A 16,746-nucleotide genomic window follows, 5' to 3' on the forward strand; every position below is an offset into this window, starting at 1 on the left:
TTTGGAGAACGTAAGAGGGACTTAACTGCTGTAAATTGAGACAGCTTCAGCTGATACCTGACCATGAGGGAGGTGGCAAAGAGTCTCATTCCCCTGAAATACGTGCTGTGGTACACCACTGGTACAAATTCAGTACTGGAGTCCCTTTAATAGTACCACACATTTATTGATGATGGATAGCTGTCAAACGTCCCCAAGTCACATGTCATACGTTCAGCCATTCCAGACTTTTTAGCCAACAGTATTTTTTGAGTCCATTGTCACACTACCAACAGAATAAAATGCCAGAATGCAATGGGCTGTCAGCTAAAAGCTTGAACTGTGTGATGAGACATGCCATGAGGCTTTTGGCTGTTGTGAATACTAGACCTTTAAAAGTACCACTAAAAATAGGAGGTAGAGTTCCTTTACAGACACTACAGAGCCAGGGAAAATGGGTTATGCAGACACAGAGTGGACAGCCCCTGTAAGGGAAGTACACGGGATTCTAACAGGGAAGGAATTTCAGAGATATTGATGTTGTGTTATGCAGTATGGCCTTTTCATGCTATTGGCAATCAACCTGACTTTATTGTGACTACGAGGCTTCCATCGCAGTTTGTGATGGTGTTGCAGAGGTTGTGTTCTGGTCCAGAGTTTTAAGAGTTAAGTGATTATAAGTTTCATTGAGGAAGAGTGATTTTGTGAAGCCCTGTGACAAAAGTGGCTATCAAGGAGGCCAATGCAAGAAGGAAGACTTTAGCAGAGACCCCTCGACGAGAGTAACCATTAATGTCTCTAGTGTGTCCATATTAAGTGGATGATGCACACTCTGAAGAAGTTTCTTTTCAAGTGTACAGTGGCCTGTTGATACTTAAACTCTACCACCCAAAGCGTAAAACAATATCCCGAGGGCAGTGGCCAACGTTAGACTCCATCACTCAAATCCACCATTAAAGTGTCCAGACAAAGCCCCAAAGACTGGACTCAGGGAACTGACAACATTGGCATACAGTCCACACAACACAGTGAATGGGCTCTTGGTCCTTACTCTTGAATTATGACGCTCTGGATATCTGCACCCGTTATTTGGCACTGGCGGACTCGGAGGAGGTCAATCATGGGGTAAGTCGCGAGGGGGTGACACCATGAGTTACCCGCACCGGGTGACACCAACCCTAGTGACGCCACTGTTTCCATGCTACTTTGATGCTATACTTGTGCATCTAAGGGAGGCAAATCTGCACCAGTTCATAGTCAGAAGGTGTAGATCACTGTCGGTGAAAATCAGAAAGGGAACACAACAACAACACACTAGTTTATAGACAGCTCAAGTCATCTAATAGAACTGTGGTCATTTAAGTGATCAGTGTTGAATCAAGATTGTACAACAGAAATATCAACGTCAGAGAAAGTGCCAACCTCGAACAAAGTGCCATGTTCTTTATGCATCCCTAAGGCAAGACAGTACCTCAATGTATTTTACAACATCGCTGTCGAAATTTCAGTAAAACCTGGCACATGCTAATTCATTAACTACACTGCACACTACTGAAAAATCTGATGCATGAGCAACTCAGCAGCAATTATTTGTCGGGTTAAGAACTTGGGGGCATATCAAGCACGTCGTTAAAATGATCGCCGCTTTAGCGGCAGAAAACTGCTGCTAAAGCGGCGATCATTTTAACGCCGTTTCTTGATAATATGCCCCTCTGGGTGTAGGCTGTACAACACAGAGGCAATACTCCTTTTATTAGTAGTAACACAGCATCGACGTTGTGTTACTAGGTTATTGAAGACAGTGTCTCACCCTGTGGCGGTTTACCCTGTGCTGTAAAGTGTTATTGTACAGTAGTGTACACCAGGATATGAATCTGACAACTCCACCCAAGAGCTCCTCGAGCCCCGTGCATAGCTGCTTAGCTGGCTGCATTCTCATGCGGCGAGCATGCCACTAATATTATGGCTGCCCCAGTGTTGTCCCGTGAAGGCAGTATGCTATCTATCGGCCTGAAAGTCGAAAACATACCAGAAGGTAACAGTCCCTACCGACTTCACATTGTAGTTAGTAAGGGCACTGTTCTTACTTGTCTTCGCTATAAATTATATGGGTATCTTCTGAGGACAGTCGTGGGCTTTGCATTATGGTAGTTCCTTAACCAGAAAAATGAGCGCCCAGTGATGGCGTAACTAGAAAACAAATATCTTAAGCTTGCATTCGTTTCAGCTCAGACAGTTGCAGAACAGGAGCGGGGACGAGACAAAAGGCAAGGAAATGTGTTGAGCATATTATGGTAAGGAATGACTGCTTGCTTGTTACCTACAGAACTGAGAGCTCCTAGTGTAAAGGTAGGCCACGCACATCATGTCATCTCGCTCTGCTCCGATAACATGTTGGTTTAGGTAGGCGTCCATGTACTCTATAGTGCAGCATTAAACTGCCATTCGCAAGCGCCACTGAGCTCTCCCGGTGTACAGCAGCTGTCTTTCAATTGCAGATTACAGCTTTCTACAGTAGGAAATCTCAGCAATGTATTTAATCCTATCCTCGCTCCTTACAAATTCTATGGCAGGCATTTTGTTATTGTGCTTGCTTTAATCTGGGAAATGGCACCGAGGCAGGAGCTTATGAGTCAGAACAATAGGGCCAATGCATTAGAATGTCATGGTTGACCCGTTTAATAACAAAGAAAATGCACAAGATTTTGGAGAAATTGATAAACCTCTAGGTGCATTGTATATGGGGAATGAAAGTGAGATGCCACATTAACAGCAACGCCTGTGCTCTCCTGCCTTTGCAAAGGATGGCCACCAGGGGGCTATTGCTTACGAGCTAGAGACACATGGCACAGAGGCAGCGTTCTAGTAAGGAGACTCCTTCTGGGGGGAAACGTATGTCTCAACTCGAGCAGAGTTGGTGATGACTACATTTTGGGGACAAATTAACGTTGAGGATTAGCTTCAATTGTAGCCTTTCGGTTGAGAAGAAGTTTTGATTTATATTTAGGATGTTGAAGACTAATTTTATGACAAGTAAACTTAGGGTGAGTACTAAGACCCCCCCCCCAACCTCAATAGTACAGTTGTCATTCTGATTCGAGCACAAACTGGAGTTTGCAAGTCAACTGATAAAACATGTACTGATGGAAAACGTCTCCTACACAGGAATAAGGTAGCGCAGGGTCTGTAGGAAAAGACCTGGAATGGGAAAAAATCTGTAGGAGTTGCTGCACAAACGCAGATTTCCAAAGTTATGCTCCATTCGCCAATGGAAAATGCTGCTAATACTGCTGCAATTCCGCACCAGAATTACCTTGCTGGTGAAATAAGTGATTCCTGATGTGGACTTCCAGATGTGGTTTCCTGCAGTATTCATAATTAGGTCTTTTTTTTTTTGTCCCCATTTGCCTGCCCCACAGTCTCCATGAGAAGCGCCACTCCCCTTAGATGTCGTCTGGAACTAGATGTTATTCCATCCCAAACCCAGACATCAAGCGAGAATAAACCGGCGAGAGACGTTCTCCAGGATGATGTTGTGGGAAGGAAGGGAAATATATGCGAGGGCTCACAACCCCTCATTACTCCATCTAAACTTGATGAGCCTTTCGGAAGGGACCACCAAGGCACCTGGAGTATGATGGCATAATCATCGGACCCGGGGAAAAAAATACATAAATAAATAAACCCCGGAGGCTCAACAGAACCAATTATTTCCACTGGACCAACAAGTTCCAAAAAGAGAGGTTACGATGATGACATGTTCTGGCCATATCCACCTTTGATGTATCATATAAAGACTCTAGCCAGCCTGCGTGTGATGGTGCCTTCTGGTCTACCCAGAATTTACAAATCTGCCGTCTAGCCAGCAGAATTGTATAAAACAAAAAGTTCTTTGCCTGGCCTATGATATTATCGTCCACCCCCAATATAATTAACGGCAGAGTAATAGGTATAGGCTTCTTAAGGATAGAGTCCAAAGTGATCTTTACTTCCTCCCAAAAGGTGCTGATAAATGGACAATCCATAAACATGTGGACGTCGGAGGCTGCAGGAAGATTACACTTATTACATGATTTTCCAGGCTGAAATTTAGATAGCCTTTGAGGGGATAGGTAAGCTCGATGGAGGGTAAACCGGTGGTTCCGCCTCAACCAAGCCGGCTTAACCAGTTTATACAGGAGAGTGAAAGATCTTATCCATATGTCCTCACACTGCATCCCCGTGAGCCCTCCCCACTGTACATCGGGTAGAGTGAAGTCCCCATCCACCTCCTCCAGAATGGCCCAGTACCAGAAGGCTACCTCTTTCCCCCCCACTTGTCTTTCTACCAACTGTTCCTCCAGGAGGCAACTCCTCCCCAAGTGTATCTTTTTCCTAATCAGTTCCCGGGACCAGCTGGCTAGCTGGATGTATTTAAATCTGGATAGTGTTGGGCCGACCTTCTCATATAACTCCTCCCAACCCACCAATGCCCCCTCCACTAGCAGCTGACCCCAAGTTACTATCCCTGCCTCTCTAATAGGTATTGCAAGACTATCCCTCAAACACGGAGGAAGCTCCGGCGAGTCCCAGATTGGGGCAAACCTGGAATAATAGGGCAACCCCACCCTTTCCCCAATCAATTTCCACGCATTGGCCAATGATAGTAAGATCTTTAACCTCACCTTCTTGAAGAACTTCCGGTCTCCAAATTTAAAAAGAAAACCATCAAGGGGCAAATCAGCCCCATTCAGCATGGCCTTGAACATTTTACCAATCGGTGCACTTGATGGAGCCTTCAACAGCATCCTGGAGTATGATAACTTAAATGCCCAGGTATAGTATTGTAGGTCTGGGAGAGTGAGCCCCCCCTTCTCCCTCCTCCTTCTCAGTTTTTTCCATGCTAGTCTGGTAGCTTTATAATTCCAAACAAAGGAATTTATGTCTTGTTGACATTTTTGAATTTGCTTCTGATCAAAAGCTAGAGGGATGGTATTAAAAATAAACGTGTACTTGGGGAGGATGGACATTTTTACTAGACTAACTCTCCCCAGAATTGTCAATGGAAGAAAGGCCCAGGCTTTTAATAATGCCCGACATTCTCGTGAAACCCGTTCCAAGTTAGTATAAACAATTTTACCTATCTCCTGGGTGATCCTTATTCCCAGGTAGCGCATGGATGAAGTAACGGACAACTTTGGGTTTTGGATGTTCCAGGTCATTACCTCAGTCTTTCCTTCGTTGATTTCATATCCCGAAATCTGCCCGAATTCCTTAGCTCTCTTAATAATAGCGGGGAGAGCCTGCACAGGGTCAGATGTATAGACTATTATATCATCCGCATAGAGTCCTATCCGCTTAGCCCATCCTCCAAACTTGAAAGAGGGAATGTTGTTATCATCTCTCAAAATTTGAGCTAAGGGTTCTATATACATATTAAATAGGAGGGGAGAAAGTGGACAACCCTGTCTGGTACCCCTCGTGATTTTAAATTGTTCGGTGAGAACCCCTTTGACCAGAAGTCTAGCCCTTGGGTCATTGTAAAGAAGTGAGATGGCACGACGGAAGTTATCGCCTATATTAAACCTTTTCAGCACCGCGGCCAGGTAGGGCCAATTGACCCTATCAAAAGCTTTGGTGGCATCCAGGGTAAAGGTGGCCAATGGGAGACAGAATGAGGTGGTTATATCTATTGCTCCAACCAGGTCGTGGGTAAGATCTGCTAGCTGTCGGCCCCTTATAAATCCCTTCTGGTCCTGATAGATTATTGAACCAATCTAACTCCCCAACCTTCCTGCAAGAATGGCCGCAAAGATCTTCTAGTCATTGTTTAGGAGTGAGATTGGTCCATAGCACCTGCAATCTGCCGGGTCCTTGCCAGGTTTAGGGATCAGCACAATCGTAGCCTCATTCCACTATTCTGGCGGGGCCATGCCATCTAAGAATATAGCGTTAAAAAGGGCAGTCAAAGATGGAACTATAACTGAACCTAAAGCACTATACACCTGCCCTGGAATGCCATCCGGGCCTGCGGCTTTAGCTCGCTTCAGTTGTTTGATGGTGTTACTAACTTCGACCTCTGTTATTTTGGTCTCCAAGTGGTCGCGCTGATCTGACGAAAAGGTAGGGAGGTGGGCCTGGTCTAACCAAACCTCCCTAGCCTCCCTGGCCACTTGGTCATCGACAATATCTTCCTTGTAGATGTTTTGAAAGAACTCCTGAAAGGCGATCCCTATTTCTGTGGTGGTGGATCTGGCCTTGGCTTCCCCTACCAATTTTATTTCCTTAATATATTTCTTGGCCTGGTCTGTTTTTATTTTCCAAGCCAAGATTTTACCAGCCGCCTCACCATATTCAAAATGTGAAAGCTTACATGCCTCCCATCTCTTGGCCACCCTTTCCTGAAGTAGGTTTTCAAGCTTTACCTTCAGCGCTGCCCGCTTCTCCTGGTCTTCTGCCGAGAGTGACCCAGATTTCAGCTCTATCTGCCTGAGTTCCTGCTCTATGTTGGTGACTGCTGTTCTATGGGCATTACATCTATAAGAGGCTCTGTTTGTTATGCAGCCTCTTAGGAAGGCTTTCAATGCTTCCCATACAATGGCTATTGAAGCTGAGTTTATATTGATGTCCAGAAATATGCATACCTCAGCAACAAGGAAGCAGATTTCATCTTCTTCAAGCAGAATCGTCCAATCGAAGGACCAAGAGTTTTGCCTGCTCTGCTGATGGTGTGACAGGGTAAAAACAATAGCAGAATGGTCAGAGAGGTGAGAGGGAATATATGTTATATCCTTCAAATCGTCCTTCAGCTTATGACTGAAAAAGGCGTAGTCCATTCTTGACTTGTGTTTGTACTTGTAGTTATGAAAGGAAACCCCTGGATTATTGCCCGCTCTCTGCCTCCATTCATCCACCAACCCCAGATTCAACAAAATAGCTATAAGAATTTGCCTAGATTTAGAGGGAGTTATTGCTCTTGAGTTAGACGATTTGTCCAGCTTGTGATTTAAGACGATATTAAAATCTCCCACCCAAACAATGGGGTCTTGGCATGAGATCAGGTGATTCTGAATTTTATTCAGAAATGACGGGTCATCTTGGTTCGGGCCGTAATAACCCACTAGGGTATACACTAGCCCTTCCAACTGCACTTTTACCAATAGCCATCTACCACTAAGATCTTCTTTCTGATCCATGATTTGGGCACAGATCTGCTTTTTAAATATTATAAGTATCCCTCGTATATGTTGGCATTATGGTCCGTGCATATGAATTTGTCCACCCACTTCAAGTTTTTCAGCATATCCTTAACCTCATATTTTAATAGATGTGTCTCCTGGATGACAATTACTTGCGCGGGAGAGTCTTTTAAATATTGTAAGATTATATGTCTTCTAGCTCTCACCCGCAAGCCGTTGACATTCCAGGATATAAACTGCAGCCCAATCATGGTAGATTAACCTTTCCTGTCCATCCTATCCTTCCACCTATAGAACCAGACTCTCTAGAACGGTCCACACGACATCTCCCGACCTGAAACCCTTTAAAGGCTAATTTATAAAATATAAGAAACGCTGCGACAAACTTATGAGGACTTTTTAACTTTCTCCCCCCCTACTCCCTCCACCCCCCCGGAAAACCCTCCCTTGTTAATACTGGCGTGATGTGTCGCCAGTTTGCGTCAGAAAAAGACCATCCCTAAGCCCCCACAATGCCAAATGAGAAGAGGCACCAGCATTCCTCCACCTCAGGATCTATTTGACTCCTGCGGCCAAGAGAATGGCATGAAGGACGTAGGAAATGTGATAATGACTAAATGGAATCACTAAGAAGAGAGGGGGCACCTCACCCATTGCTACCCAAATTAACTTAACGTGTTTATCACCCCTTTGAGAAATAGATAAAACATTTTTTTTTTGTTTTTGTTTTTTTCCTTTTTCTCTCCTTCTCTTTTTTTCCTTTTTTTCCCCCCTCTTCCCTCTTCTTCACTTTTTAGTGAGTGTTCCCTTATCTCTTCCCCCTTAATCCCTCCTTCTAACTGTGCTGTGCTATGCCCCTTACCCCCCTAACTCATATAAGTTATTTAGTCTAATCTTGTTTCCCCTTTTTTCCTTTCTTAAATATCTCATGGTCTAGTTGGAGTAGGTCCCGAAACAAATACCCACACTTGACGTGATGGCACTGTCAAACTAGGGCAATATTAAGATTTTTTTTTTCTTTCCGCTTTTTCGCTTTTCCCCACGTTTGGAGCCTAAAGCCCTATAGCCCAAGAAGAAAAAAAGAAAAGAGAAAAAGGATAGGAGGACAAGAGAGACTCCCCAACTCAGAAACCTGATCAATTTCTCTTCTCAGGGGTGCTGACTTATGGAAGCTATTAGATCGTCTGCCTCCTGAGGGGATCGGATATTATGCATTTTATTATTATACATCACCCTCAGGAAGGCAGGAAATCTCATTTGTACAGTTGCCCCTGCTGCTCTAAACTTGTCCATTTTTTGGCCTAGCTCCCACTGTCTATCTAAGGTGATTTTAGACAGGTCTGACCGGATCTCAAACGAGAAGCCAGTGGCCGTCACTGACTTCGCTTTTAGTGCTAGATTAAGAATTTTCTCCTTAAGGGAATAGGTAAGAAAGTTCACCAGTTATGCTCCATTCGCCAATGGAAAATGCTGCTAATACTTCTGCAATTCCGCACCAGAATTACCTTACTGGTGAAATAAGTGATTCCTGATGTGGACTTCCAGATGTGGTTTCCTGCAGTATTCATAATGAGGTCTTAAAAGGGGAACAGAAAAAGTGAGGATTTCAGCAGCCTGCTTGTGAACTGCATGTTTGCATTCACAGCCTCTGCACTTGATATTTACCTCCCTTGCAGAGCATAAGTGTTAGACCTGGCATCATTGGCGCGAGTCTCCCTTCCATTTTGTCAGATTGCCTCCTCTGTTTTTGATATGTTTTTGCTGATATATGCTTTGGGCACTGTGCCACTGCTATTCAGTGCCACAGTGCAAGTGCTCCCTATGTTAAATTGATGTATTGATTAGTGACTCCATGATTGGGTTATTTGATTTACTTGTCAGACCCTAATACAGAACAACATGTGTGCCCCGGGCTTGTAAATCAAATGCTGCTGGTGGACTTGCATCACTGGTTGTGCCACCCACAGAAGCAGCTTGTAAAGTGTGTCTCAGGTCTGCCATTGCAGAACCTATGTGCAGTCTGGTACTGCCATGTTGACTGACCAAGCGCACCCACTTGCCAGTCCCTAAATCTTCCCTTTTCTTCATATCAGACACCCCTATGGTAGGCCCAAGAGCAGAGTGCATTGTAAGTATAAGGTAGGACATGCCCTGGTATGTGTAGCATGTCCTAATAGTGAATTACAGCCATTTCTATTGCAAGGCTACCTGTTTTCCACAGGCCAGAATAGGCAGTTAGATTATTACATTTTATAATCCTAACTGACAAAGGGAACATGGTAGAAACTCGAATTTAGTATGCCTGAACTCAGAATGATAAAATACATCTTTTCGTAAAGTTGTTTTAACATTCTGTGTTTGAAAATACCACTTTTAGAAAGTAGGTATTTTCTTGTCTAACTATCCAAAGCCTACCTCTGCTAGGTTGTGTATTCCTTGTCTGGAGTTTGAGTGACAGGGCTGGGGGATTCTAGGAGACAGAATGAGTCAGCCCAGTGGTGAATAAGGAGATCTGCATCTAGATGGGCGGGAGGAGTTGCCCCCGGGACCTGAATAGGGCTGGGCTTTCCCTCCACAATACTGGCTCCACCTCCTGGGGTGCGGCTGATGTATCTGCCCTGCACTGTGAAAGAAGAGAAGGAATCATGTCAACAAAGTGCTCCAATGCTGTGCTTTCCCTCCACAATGCTGGCTCCACCTCCTGTGGGGCGTCTGATGTTTCTGCCCTGTGAAAGGAAAGAAGGAGTCCTGTAAACAAAGTGCTCAAGAACTGGTTTGGACTAAGCAGAGGCCTCTCTGCCTTCAGAGAACAAAGGATTTTGGGGTATAAATATTGGGACCCAGACCCAAGAACTTTAGATCACTTCTGGGAACAAGACGAACCTTTTGCCAAGGAGAAGAACCAAGGAAGCTGCAGGAGTTTGGACTGCCCCTCTGCCGGTGTGCTGTTTGCTGGGTTGGCCTGCAGTGGTGTCTTCATTGCCAAGGAAAGGAGAAGGAACTTTTCAAAGGACTTTCATCATCTTACAGAATATTTCTACAAGGGCTTGAACTTGTGCTTGCCTCCTGATGAAGTCTCAGGGACAAAAGACTTCACCACCAGCTCCCCTCTGAATTTCCTTGCTGGGAATTCTATCTGCAGAAGCCTGTGTGTCGCTGGGAGCTGGAAGCGGGACGCAACAAGAAGAAGTGTTTCGCCGCTGCAGCTCTAGTCGTCGCATCACCGGAGAAGCGTGCCGCCGCTGTATCTCCCAGGAAGCGTGTCTTCAGCGCAGCTGTCTACTGTTGCATCACCGGAGAAGCGTGACGCCATCGCATTACCGGAGAAGCATGTCGCAGGGCCTGTCGCGGCTCTAAAGTACAGGGTCGTCGCAAGGCTGCCAGGGTGTGAACGCATCGCCGTCGCATCAAGGGCGCCATCTTCTCGCATCGCACCAGGATTGTTGCATCGCATTAAGGCGCCATCTTGTGCATTGCAACCGGGCCGCAGGCTGAGAACCTACGCATCACCCCTGCACCGGTAAGGATCACGACGCATCCCCTACTCTGCGCAAGCATTGAGGCGCGATGCATCATTTTCCCCGGAGCACGGAACCGACGCATCTCCCTCTGTGAGCCTTTTCTATATTTTGCGTTACGCATCCAGGTACTTTTGTGAGAACTGTGACGCATTTATCATCAACTAAAACTAAGTAACTTTTACCATCTTTAAGTCAATCTTAAGTACAGTATTGTGGATTTTTGTCGTTTGTGGTCTTGTGTTAAGTCTATATAAAGCATACTTATTTTTTATAAAACCTGTGTGGTGTCCATCTGTAGTGTTTTCACTGTATTACTGTATGTGTTCACAAATGCTTAACACACTGCCTCTGAGATAAGCCTGTCTACTCGTACCAAGCTACCAAGGGGGTGAGCAGGGGTTATCTAGGAGTGTAATCCCCTTAGCCTGACTTAGAAGCAGGGGTCCCTATTTGGACAAAGGTGTATACCATTGCCAACTAGAGACCCCCAGTTCTAACAATAACCTTAAAAAAAAGTTGAATTGCCTTTTAAGTAACCTAGTAATATTTCTTGCTCATTTAAGTGCTTGTTATGCTGAGTCAGGTAAGATTATTTCCTTGACCGCCTTTTTTTAGGAATGCGTTAATAATTTCTGCTCTTATTTATGACAGAAAAAGAAAATGGACGAAGCACCTATCCGAGTTGTGAGTGTTCCAAACTTGGTATCTTACGAAAAGAGTTTAGCCAACTGTGAAGTAATTCAGAAAAAAAACATCCGACAAATAGTGAAATCGCCCAGCTTAGACCCGAGCCCAAGCCGAGGACGCCCTTGTGAACAGCCGTTGAAGCCTATCGACTCCAGGCCTATAACCAGGTATATTATGGTTAATATATCATTGCATTACATTTTTGTGTTTGACAGCAGTCAGACATCGCAGTGTTACTCTGTCACATGCAACGCGGAAATCTCAATTGTTCTTTCACTTATTACCCAAACAGCATTTTCATCTATATCTGGTTTAGTTGTAAAATATGTCTATATCTTTGTACTGCCATCTAGTCTGGTGCCTCTTCTTTCAGGACTTCACCTGTAAACTCACCTACAGACCTTCCTGATTTATTTCCACTCTGCTCTTCAGCTCATTCTGACCGTACCCCGACTCCATACTGTACAATCACATTCCACACTCAAGCTTCACCATCTTCTCACTTCTGCATATCTACTTCTCTTAAGGCACCTGTATTTCTCTCCCAAACACCATTTATTGTCAAATCGTCCTTCTAGCCCACCAGGATTCTCCTACTTTAGCTATCTGGTGACACCTCCCAACAGAACTGTTTGGTTTCCCCATAATCATTTTATGGTATGGTTGACAGCGTAGCTGTCGCCAGACAATTATGTGAGCATCACTAGAGAGGGGCTTTGTCTCCTTCCACATTTTGGGAGCCAGGAGTACATGTTTTGATTGGACAGAAGTTGTGTGCCTCCACACAAAAATGTTTTTCCTCCAGGCAGCTATGATCATTTTGTTCATTTAGCTAGCTGCCTATGCTTGAACTTTGAGGAATACAAAAAGAACACTTAATGTCAGAATGCAGAACAATGTCATACATCCACCCCAGTACAGAGATCTGGGCCTAAATCCATTGTTTCTTCGCTCCCCATGCCATTCCAGTTTGAACCCAGTCATATGCAAATCACTCTCGACCCTGCACCCAATGGGAACAAAAACAGTGCAGCCCGAACTGCCAGGCCAGGTCCTCCCTGGACTGGAAACAAGCATCCTAGGTCTGGTTTCTGGGTTTCACCCCTCATCTGCCAAGACAGCTTGACTCCTGTGAATTTTGACGGGCTCTCACATGACAATGGAATGTTATTAAAGTGTCTTAGATAACGAGATAATTTATGTAGTTTTTCTCTGGCAGCAGTACAGATGGTAGAAGGGCAGTAATTACTCAACATGATGTTTAGTTCTGGCTTGACAGTGCTACTTTCACCTGACCTTTTAACCACCTTTAATATTATTCTAAAGTTCTTTGCCTTCACACAACAGATATCTATTCCCATGCTATTTACTTGTAACTGCCTCACATTACCAATCAACATACCTTCAAAGCCAGACCTATTGGCATTGCCAGTGCTTGTCCACTCTTCTATCCACCTTTGTTTCCTCTACTGATTAGCTTGTTCTCTTACTTCTGTTTTTCCACACTAGCATCGAGTGTACTAAGTTTTCTACTGGGTTGTGGTCACTCTACTCTCAATCCCTTGCCAGTAAAGGTCCATTCATTGCTTCTTGTGTCACTCTTTCCTCCACCATATTACTTTGTCCTTACTATTGATTGTTATCCAGTTATCTTTGAAACCATCCCCACTTCTGTCTTTTCTCTCTACTTCTTTTTTCCTGCCATTGCTGCACTTCCATCTCCTACTGTTTTTTGCCCACCTCACCACCTCTCCCTCTAGCATTCCTTGGTGTTCTCTTTACCTGAGCCACATATGCTTTGATGTGCAGTCGTACCTGGCTCTTTCCTATTATGTTTTCTCCACGTATGTTTTATTTTGAAACATTTTTCTACAATAGCCACAGAGGCATGATATAGGAAGGCGAGCAATGTAGGCAAGGTGCGGTAAAGGTTTGAGGAATTGAGGAATATCAGAAAGGGAATTAAATCATTTGTGGGAAAAAACATAATGGAGAAGGATAAAATGTGCCACCATCATACATAGGATCTCTGTTTTGAGGGAAATCCGTCTAGCTACTCCTGGATAGCATGAAGCAGTAGAGGGGAAATGGAAAGCTAATCATGAAACAATGGGTTTTATAACTGCTGCAGAGACATTAAGTAGAATGAAAAGAGTTGCAGCATTCCTGGGAGAAATGTTAAGGATGAGGGAAAGAGGGTTAACATCCATGAGACAGAAGTGATGAAAATAAGAAAGATGCGCAGATGCTTCTTGTTGAGAAGTGATCGAGGAGGGACAGTGTTGGAGTATTGCTTGGTTTACTTAAGGGAAGACAAAGCACCTTTATGGAGGAACACAGCCTGCGAATAAAGAGAGGGACAGTGGCACTATGGAAATGGGTAGCCATGAAAGAAAAAAAACAATGTGGGTACCTGAGATGGACTTGAGGGAAGATATGCAGTGCACACAGACAAGAGAGAAGAGGGGATAAAGGATGCACCTGTGGGAAGTAAATGAAGAAATAAAGTTGGAACTAGTCATCTATGTCTTACGAGACAGCAGGGAAGGATTTGCAGCTAATAGAAATGTGTGACGAGGAAGAGTGCTGCCTGCAGCCCTGGTGCAGGTGAAGGAGGAGACACAGCAACCCCAGGGAACAGAAGGGAATTCAATCAATCAATTAAAACTTGTTAAGCGTACAGCTGTTTCGGCAGAAGCGTCCTGGCGCACTAAGCAGACACAGAGATCCTATTGCATTATCTAAGAGACAAAGCTGCATCAAGCAGCCAGGCTTTTAGTATTCTTTTGAAAATAGTCAATGACTCAGACCAGTGCAGTTTAGGTGGCAGACCGTTCCATTGCTTGGCTGTAAGAAATGTGAATGAGCTTCCTCTGTGACCTTGCCTTTTCAGTGAATATATATATTCATTATAAAAATAAGGTTATAGGGGCATTATAGTTAGGAAATCGAATTAAAAAAAATAATAATTAGAAAATCACTGGAAAAACCAAAGGTTACAGGGACGTTATAGTGAGGCTCAGGTTTCACTCGTACATAACCAGTGAAATTCAGCAGTTCTAGTTAGCTGAGTTAACTCTAACTCAAGCCCCCACAATGCACTGCCTATGATCTCACATATTACATCACTATTTACATGGTCAGTGTCATCACTGATGGTTTTGTCAGTGAATATATATATATCATATATAGCATTAATAGCATATTTCAGTGGTGATATTACATCTTTTAAGCATGTATTTATATGTATTTAGATATCAACCCATTGATTTGAATGGAGCTGACCATGAATGCCAAGCACAGGGGTCAACAATGACGCGTTTTTGTTCAATTTTTATCATTATATTGATTTTAATGATGTTATGCCATCTCTCTTAAGCACTAAATATTTATGTATTTACATATTTATAATGCTTAATTTATTCTGTTGTATATTGGATGATGATTATAAATTATTGTAGTCATACAGTGAACTTTCAAAAACAGAGAAGGTGAGGACAGACTATGAATGTATATGTTTGTTGTTTTCATGTCCTTGGTTACCCGTCAACCCTGTCATGTGATTTGCACTAGCACTTTAAGTTGGTGAGACCACTCCCAAAGCATGTCATGTGATCAAGGCCTCTGGTAGGCTGAAACACGTAATGGCGGAGGTGCAGGGTATTCCTCAATAAAGAAAATTTGTTCCAATTCCTGGGTCTGCATTCGTCTATTTAGCATTGCGGAAGGTGGCGGAGTAAGGAGATATATATATATATATATATTCACTGAAAAAACCATAGGTTTCAGAGACGTTATAGTTAGAAATTAGCATTTAAAAAACCTTAGAAATTCACAGAAAAAACATAGGTTTCAGGGGTGTTATAGTTAGCTGGCCATTGCACTCGTACAAAACCATAGAAATTCCTCCGTTATAGTTAGTTCTGCTAACTATAACTCGCGCGCCCGCAATGCACTGCTGATGATGTCACATACTGCATCACTCATGACATGGTCAGTGACATCACTGATGACATCTCAAATGACATCACTGATGACATCATCCAGTGAATGTGGTTTAGTTTGAAATTTAAATATGTATTATATATATATATCAATCTGTATTGAAGAGTGAGTGGATATATAACTGTCTGGATGGAGGATTTAGTAGCTGTCTGACTGTCTGTTTAAGTGAGTAATTAAAAGTTTCTCACTTAATACATGAATTAGTAACTAAACTATGTGAATGTGTGCAGCACTGTCTCTGTTGTTGTATAACATGCTGCATCAGTTGGTCACTAACTACATGAGTGTGTATATTAGTTATTGATTAGTTGGGTGATTATTTGTATGGGACACTGAGTTTGTGTGGTTGGATGGGGTGTGTGTAACTCTATGCATAGATGTGTGAATGGTTGATTGACTAGGTGTATAGGTTTAAGAGTGCATGTGGAAACAGTTGTTTGGGTGACTGAGTGTATTTATTTGTGTGTTGGTGAGCGAATATATGTTTTAGTTGTACATCTTCAACAAAGTAAAAAAATAAAAGGCATTGTATGTGAGAGTTGCTATATATAAATAAGTATGTGTAAGAGTCAGTGATTGTGAGAGTAACTATATGATAAGTGTATAATTGTAATGGTCATTTTTTAACATATTAACTATGAGTTACTATGTGTTTGAATAAATGAGGTGTTGTTGGATAATTGTGTAAGTGTGATTGATTTTTTTCATGAGTGAGTAGGATGACTGCATAACCGACTAAGATGACTGCTGATGTGTCAATGTCTATATATGTGTATAAGTGCATTTGATAGTGTTCTATTAATTAGTGACTGCATGTATAAATGATTCTGTTGTTGAATGGGTAGCTGTAGGAGAGTAGGATCTGCACTTATGTTGCCCCCACTTTTTTTCTGATATTTACACTGGTTTCTGGCTATAGTCTGGCTGGGACCTGCTAATCAGGGCCCCAGCCTCTCTGTTCTCTCTAAACAACTTGGAGTGCATATTAGATGCACTAGTGATTGGATACTGTGGTACCTTGTGAGGCCCTAGTATATGGTACCTTAGGTACCAAGGGCATAGGTACTTCACAGGCCTACCAGGGGCTGAAGCATGTATTATGCCACCCCTGGGAAGCAGACTGAATCTGACACCACAGGCCTGCTACTGCAGCTTGGATGAGGTAGTGCTAGCACTCCTCACTGAGATATAGGTTCCCTATATCTCACCTTACACACACATATAAACCTATCAGTCACCCCTAAGGCAGGGCCTATCAATCCTGAGGGCAGGGTGCTTGTTTTACATATGAGGGGGTGCCTCTGCCTGAGCAGGGCCCCTCTGCAGCCATCAGAGTCTATTCTCTGTGGCTGTTTGTGGATGCGGTTAAACCATAT

General features: G+C 43.5%; 1 protein-coding gene across 4 annotated transcripts in view; it reads left to right on the top strand.

Moving 5' to 3' along the window:
• FAM184B (family with sequence similarity 184 member B) overlaps window positions 1-16,746 on the top strand; it is a 496,675-nt gene that overhangs the window by 441,271 nt on the left and 38,658 nt on the right. For all 4 annotated transcript variants that reach the window (XM_085642369.1, XM_085642370.1, XM_085642368.1 and 1 more), the window contains one exon: window positions 11,330-11,532. In XM_085642369.1, coding sequence (XP_085498495.1) covers window positions 11,330-11,532 — 203 coding nt within the window. The remainder of the gene's footprint in view (window positions 1-11,329; window positions 11,533-16,746) is intronic.

Source organism: Triturus cristatus, chromosome 2_2 (genome assembly GCF_964204655.1).
Source record: "Triturus cristatus chromosome 2_2, aTriCri1.1, whole genome shotgun sequence".
Classification (NCBI taxonomy): domain Eukaryota; kingdom Metazoa; phylum Chordata; class Amphibia; order Caudata; family Salamandridae; genus Triturus; species Triturus cristatus.